The sequence below is a fragment of the Vitis vinifera genome, chromosome 6, assembly GCF_030704535.1.
Source record: "Vitis vinifera cultivar Pinot Noir 40024 chromosome 6, ASM3070453v1".
NCBI classification, from domain to species: Eukaryota; Viridiplantae; Streptophyta; class Magnoliopsida; order Vitales; family Vitaceae; genus Vitis; species Vitis vinifera.
Genome location: NC_081810.1, coordinates 15,610,842 through 15,617,750, shown reverse-complemented (window position 1 = coordinate 15,617,750; position 6,909 = coordinate 15,610,842). Strand labels below are relative to the sequence as shown.

General features: G+C 35.7%; 1 protein-coding gene across 1 annotated transcript; it reads left to right on the top strand.

The window, feature by feature from the left end:
• Positions 1-3,082: 3,082 nt before the first annotated feature.
• Positions 3,083-6,096, top strand: LOC100266773 (pentatricopeptide (PPR) repeat-containing protein-like). Its single transcript, XM_019220694.2, has one exon. The coding sequence runs from the start codon at positions 3,268-3,270 to the stop codon at positions 5,263-5,265; it is 1,998 nt and encodes a 665-aa protein (XP_019076239.2). The 5' UTR covers positions 3,083-3,267; the 3' UTR covers positions 5,266-6,096.
• Positions 6,097-6,909: the final 813 nt, after the last annotated feature.

Below are 6,909 nucleotides of genomic sequence, written 5' to 3'. Positions count from 1 at the left end.
CGTTCAGAGCCACCATCTCTCCTTAGTTTTAGTGTTCAAAGTCATCATCTCATTACAATTTTGCGTTCAGAGCCACCGCCTCCTTTTCAATTTGGTGTCTAGATCCATTGTTCATAGTTTGGCATTCAGAGTCGTCGTCCACAGTTTGGCGTTCAAAGCCGCATCTACAATCAGGCATTTAAAGCCACCATCTCTCCACAGTTTGGCGTTCAGAGTCGTTGTTCACATTTTGGCATTCGAAGCCATCGTTCACAATTTGGCATTCAGAGCCATTGTTCACAGTTTAGGGTTCAGAGTCGTCGTTCACAGTTTGGAGTTTAGGGTCATCGTTCACAGTTTGGCGTTCAGAGCCGTCATCCACAGTTTGGTGTTCAGAGCCATCATCCATAGTTTGGCATTCAAAGCCGTCGTTCACAGTTTGGTGTTTAGAGTCGTCATTCACAGTTTGGCATTCAGAACCGTCATTCACAATTTGGCATTCAAAGCCGTCGTTCACAATTTGACATTTAGAGTCGTCGTTCACAGTTTGACGTTCAAAGTCATCATTCACAGTTTGGCATTTAGAGCTGCATTTCCAGTTTGGCATTTAGAGTCATTTTCCCTTCATAGTTTAGCGTTTAGAGCCATCATTCTATCACGATCGGTCATTCATCGCCACCTTTTCGGTGTTCAAAGCTACATTCCTAGCATTCAAAGCTGTCAGTTCAGTTTGGGCATTTAGAGCCTCATTTTTAGTATTCAATGTTATCAGTTTTTTTTTAGTTTAGAGTTCAGAGCCATCATCCTATCACGATTGGGCATTCATTGCCACTTTTTCGATGTTCAGAGCTACGTTCCTAGCATTCAGAGTTGTCAGTTCAATTTAGGCATTCAGAGCTTCGTCTTTAGTATTTGGTGTTATCAGTTTTTTTTTAGTTCGGCGTTCAGAGCCATGCCTTCATTTCGGCATTCAGAGTCATCATGTCTTTCTTTCGATTGGCGTTCAGAGCCACCATCTTTCCTCAATTATGGCGTTCAGAGCCATCATTTTTTTTTTTTAGTTTGGCGTTCAGAGCCACCATTTCCATAGTTTGACATTCAGAGTCATCGTTCACAGTCAGACATTCAAAGCCATTGGTCGCTTGGCATTCAGAGCTATCATATCTTCAGTTCGGCATTTAGAGCCATTAGTCAGCTTGACATTCAAAGCCATAATATCTTCAGTTTGCCGTTCAGAGTCATCGTTCACAGTCAAGCATTCAGAGCCATTGGTTAGCTTGGCATTCAGAGCCATTGGTTAGTTTGGCATTCAGAGTCATCATATCTTTAATTAATTTTATCAAACAACTTTAATACTTAAAGTAATAATTAAGTATATTTTAAGTGTTATGTTTATTTTAATTGCTTAATCTCCACCCTCTTTCTTTTTGTTTTCTTTGTTTTTTTAATTGTTGTCAACTTTCTCCTCTTCCTCCCTACCTCATTTCTCCCATCCTTAGATACTCCCACCTACATACCCGAAAAAACACTTTCTCATGGGTCAATTTTGATTAAAACTCATACACCAAATGTAGTGTGTCCTAATGCAAATAGCTTTACTTTTCAATCACAAAAATAAATAAATAAATAAAATAAAATAAAATAAAATAATACAAAATTTACTTACTAGTATGTCATTTCTTAAGTTTTAAAAGGTATAATTTTACACATAAAAGTTAAAAGCTCATATACCATTATTGACAAATTATTAAGAATATGTTTGATTTCCGAAAAATTTAAGGGAAAATTCTAAGGAAATATGAAAGAAAAAAAATAAAGAAAAATAAAAAATAGATTTAAAATTAATAAATTATTTTATATATTTCATCAAATTTATTTTACTTATTTTTCTTCATTATATAAAAATTAAGTAATTTTAAAATACAGAAATTTCTAACTAATTTTAATTAGTCCACGCTCAAATTATTAAAAAAAAACACTTATAAGATCAGAGAAAACAAATAAACCAAAAAATAATGTTAAAATGTAGAAATGTTATCCATGAAAGACATTGATAGAAATCAATGAGGGTTATCTTGCATTGAAGGGGAGAGAAGAAAAGAAGTGAATGAGTGAGTAAATTGATTGGAGATTTTTATAATATTTCCAATGAATAAGCTTAGGGAGAAAAATGGGATTTCCTCCCCCTTCTTTTGATCAGCAACGAGTTTCAACCTTAAGAGTCGCATCAATTTATTTAAGCTTGGGGACTTGACATTCTTCTCATGCCCCTTGCCAAGAATTTGTAATATGTGGAGCCATTTGCAGTACTTAAATAAGGATAGTTTTTCGGGTAAGTATCCCGTCTCGTTACATTAAATAAGCGGGTTGGGAATGGTTTAAGATTTCTTTTTTTAAAAAAAAAAAAAAAAAAAAAATTGAAACAGGTTCAAAGTGGGTTTATGTATTATCTTGTCTCACCTCGTCCTATCTTATTCTGTTTATATATAAAATTTATTTTTATTTTTATTTTCTTATTTTTAATATATAGATAATAATAAAAATAATAAAATAATTTTTAATAAAATAAATGATAAAAAATAATAATAATTTAATTATTTATAAAAAATATATATTTTAATATAATTAAAAAAATTTCAAAAATAAGTAAAACGGGATGGGATGGGTACCTGTCCCATTCGTTTAATATTTTTAATGTGACATGAGAATTATTTTGAATAAATAAGATAAGATTAGGATGGGGCAAACCATTCTGAACTCGTCTTGTTACCATCCCTATCTTTAAATTTGAAAATTTAAGAAGTTTATATCCATCTTTTGGTAATTTACCCTTTTTAAAAACAAATATAAAAGCTATTTGATCTTATTATAATACAAAACTATACTTTTCTCATAACTATCAAAAAAATATTACAAATTAGATAGTGTCATGTATATATTTTTAGGTCTTATTATTTGTTTGACTCAATTAATTTTATATTCATCTTTTGTTAATTTACCTTTTTAAACACAAATATAAAAAGGTATATGATTTGATTATGATGAAAAAGTATATTTTTTTAGTATCTATAAAAAAGACACTACTAATCAAATAGTGTCATGGATATATTTTTAGGTCTCGGTGTTTGTTTTATTGAATTAATTTTATATTTATCTTTTGTTACTTGATTTGATTATAGCACGAAGAACTTTTTTGACTTGTAGCCCAAATATTATAAGAGAAAAAAAATGTTTGAACTCCCCTCTGTTCCGTGGAATGTTGATGGCCTCCTTCGCTAGCTGCTTGCCATGCTAGCGAAACCAACGACTCTGCTTCTCCAAAAACACCTATCTCGCCTCAACTCTTCGAATACTCAAGGTAACAGAACAACCAAATTCCTCGTCCACTGCCACTCTCAGATCACCAAACATGGCAGAAATGGAGATCTCAAAGAAGCCGAGTCGATCTTCAGCCGCATGCCCCACAAGAACGCCATCTCTTGGACGGCCATGCTCACAGCCTATTACGAGAACGGTCACATTGCAAAGGCCCGCAAAATGTTCGAAAAAATGCCCCAAAGAACCACCGCCTCGTATAATGCCATGATCACGGCTTACACACGTAGTAATCCGATGATGATAGGTGAAGCTAGCAAGTTGTTTGCTGAGATGAGGGAGCGCAATTCGATTTCTTATGCTGCGATGATCACGGGTTTGGCTCGGGCGGGGATGGTGGATAATGCTGAGGAGTTGTACTTGGAGACGCCGGTTGAATGGCGTGACCCGGTTTGTTCGAATGCGTTGATATCTGGGTATTTGAAGGTGGGGAGATTAGAGGAGGCCACTCGGATTTTTGAGGGTATGGGGGAGAGAGATGTGATTTCTTGGAGTTCAATGGTTGATGGGTATTGCAAAAAGGGTAAGATTGGTCATGCTAGAGAGTTGTTTGAGAGAATGCCAGAAAGAAATGTGGTTACTTGGACAGCTATGATTGATGGGCATATGAAGATGGGGTGTTACGAAGTTGGGTTTGGATTGTTCTTGCGTATGAGAAAGGAAGGGTTTGTAAAGGTTAATCCTACGACATTGACGGTAATGTTTGAAGCTTGTAGTGAATTTGGTGAATACAAGGAAGGTATTCAGATGCATGGGTTAGTTTCACGTATGGGATTTGAATTTGATGTGTTTCTAGGCAATGCTATTATCATCATGTATTGTAGGTTCAGTTTTGTTGTTGAAGCCAGAAAAATATTTGACATGATGAACAGGAAGGATGTTGTTTCTTGGAATGCCTTGATTGCTGGTTATGTTCAAAATGATGAAGTTGAAGAAGGTTATGTACTTTTTGAGAAGACGCAGCAAAAAGATGTAATATCTTGGACGACCATGATTACGGGATTTTCTAATAAAGGGAAAATGGGAAAGTCCATTGAGTTGTTTAGAATGATGCCCAAGCAAGATGATATTGCTTGGACTGCTGTTATTTCAGGGTTTGTGGGTAATGGGGAATATGAGGAGGCTATCTATTGGTTCATTGAGATGCTTCGAAAAGTGGTGAGGCCAAATCCTCTTACCTTGAGTAGTGTGCTAAGTGCTTCTGCTGGTTTGGCAACATTGAACCAAGGGTTGCAGATCCATACTCTAGTTGTGAAGATGGGAATGGAATTTGATTTGTCCATACAGAATTCTCTTGTTTCGATGTATACAAAGTGTGGAAATGTAGCTGATGGCCATCAAATCTTCACAAGTATCAACTCACCTAATATTGTTTCTTTCAACTCGATGATTACTGGGTTTGCCCAAAATGGATTTGGAGAAGAAGCACTTGAATTGTTTCACAAAATGCTTAATGAAGGCCAGAAGCCTAACGAAATTACCTTTCTGGGTGTTCTTTCAGCTTGCACCCATGTGGGACTTCTAGAGCAAGGATGGAATTACTTCAAATCCATGAAATCATTGTATCAAATAGAGCCAGGGCCTCATCATTATGCATGCATCGTTGATCTCCTTGGCCGAGCTGGGTTTCTAGATGATGCTATTGATTTAATTCGTTCTATGCCCTGTGAGCCCCATTCTGGGGTTTGGGGAGCTCTTCTTGGTGCAAGCAGGATACACTTACGTCTTGATGTTGCAAAGCTTGCAGCTCAACAGATTTTCAAATTGGAGCCTGACAATGCAGCCCCTTATGCAGTATTGTCCTTCTTATATTCTTCTGCTGGAAGAAACAGGGATAGTGAACAAGTAAGAATGGCCCAGGGATTGAAGGGGGTGAAAAAGAGTGCAGGCTACAGTTGGATTATTGTGTAAGACAAGGTCCATTTGTTTTCTTGCAAGGGATCCATTGAACATGGACTCTGAGGTGATTAGAGCTAACCTGTGTCCAGTTATAAAGGAAATCAATCAATTAGATTGGCGCATATAAAGAATGGTTTCCTTTTTTCAGACAACCATGTATTATTTTTGAAATAAAGGATAACTGCCGAAGCTGAAAGCTGGCTGGGAGCACACTGAGAACCACCATAATATGGAGCTTGGTAACAAGGTGGTGCAGCTTTGATCAGAACACTAGAGTACGGCACAAGATTTTGGTTGGCTGAAATGGAGAATTGGAACTACTTCATACCAGCAGCATCTGGATGGGTTAAAATAAATAGGAATGCAAATGTTAATTGATTCTGATTGAAATGAAATACCATCTGTTTCCATTAACGTGCTCCCCATAGGTGTTGCCATTCATGCTCTCCATGGGAATACAATAAAACCCACAGAAACTTAATTTTTGCTATGCTCCAGTACTACATTCTCCATTGTCTCTGAGCTCTCAAGAAGAATGTTCCTGCCCAAGGGGCTCTCTCCAATGAAGCAATTTTTTGCCCTTGACTGAGGGTTGCTTTGAAGCTTAGAGCCAAAGCTCTCCTAAAACTGCTGTTGGTAAACCCCAGGTGAGGATGGTTTTTTTTTTTTTTTTCTTTCTTTCTTTCTTGTGGTTATTTCTTCAAAATTTCATCAGTAGAATGGCTGCGGTTCAGTTCTGTTGTGTGATGGAAGGATTCTGGTTTATAGTTTTTCTTCTTTTTCTCACTTTTCTTTGCTACCAATGAGAAGGTTGATCTATATTTGTGTGTGCTGTTTTTTTTTTCCCCTTGTTTTCTGCGTTGTTGCTGTGTTTTGATTTCAACTATTATGATCATAAGGCTAAAATTTGTGGTTGGGGGAGGAAGGGGATGAGACTAGTGGAGCTCTTTGGATTCATGGAAAAGAATATCTAGGGAAGGTTCTGCCAAATTTAATGAGGGGCTTTAGTGAAGATCAGGAGTAAAAGGAAATGGGATGGTAGCTATGATGAGAAAAAGTAGAGGGGTGTTTGGAGGGAGAGAAAATTTTGTAGGATGTTTCCAAGCAAGAGGTACATTTCTATGGTGCTGAGGGAACTGATTTTCTGTAGCTCAATGAATGTCTGAATTAGCAATCTGAATCATACAAGTGACATTTTTTAAGCTAGCTCATTCACTCAATAGTACCTGCTATTGAGTTTTGACATTTTTTAACAAGTCAATCTGAAAAATTCAGTTAGTAACTGTTCTGCTTGCAGTTGAGTTTTGATGTTGTACATATCATATATAAATTCCATAGGAATGATATTACTTTTACACTATGTTTGGTATGAGGGAAGTAGTAGGGAAAGGGAAAAAAAATATTAATGACAATAATTTTTCATGTTTGGTTTCTATGGAAAATATGAAAAAAAAATCAAATATAATTAAAATATTTACAAACTATGTATTTTTAAATTATTTAATATCTCTATTAAAAAATAAAAATACATGCAATGAGTTTGAGGAAACATGTAAAAATAAGTTACTAACTTTAAATCTATATTTTATTTTCTTTTACTTTTTCTTTCCTTTTGTTTTTCCTTTCTATTTTCTTTCCTACGCATTTTCTTTCTAT

What these genes read in the sequence shown, in the direction of transcription:
- LOC100266773 (XM_019220694.2), top strand. Translation starts at nt 3,268, where the DNA reads ATGCTAGCGAAACCAACGACTCTGCTTCTCCAAAAACACCTATCTCGC.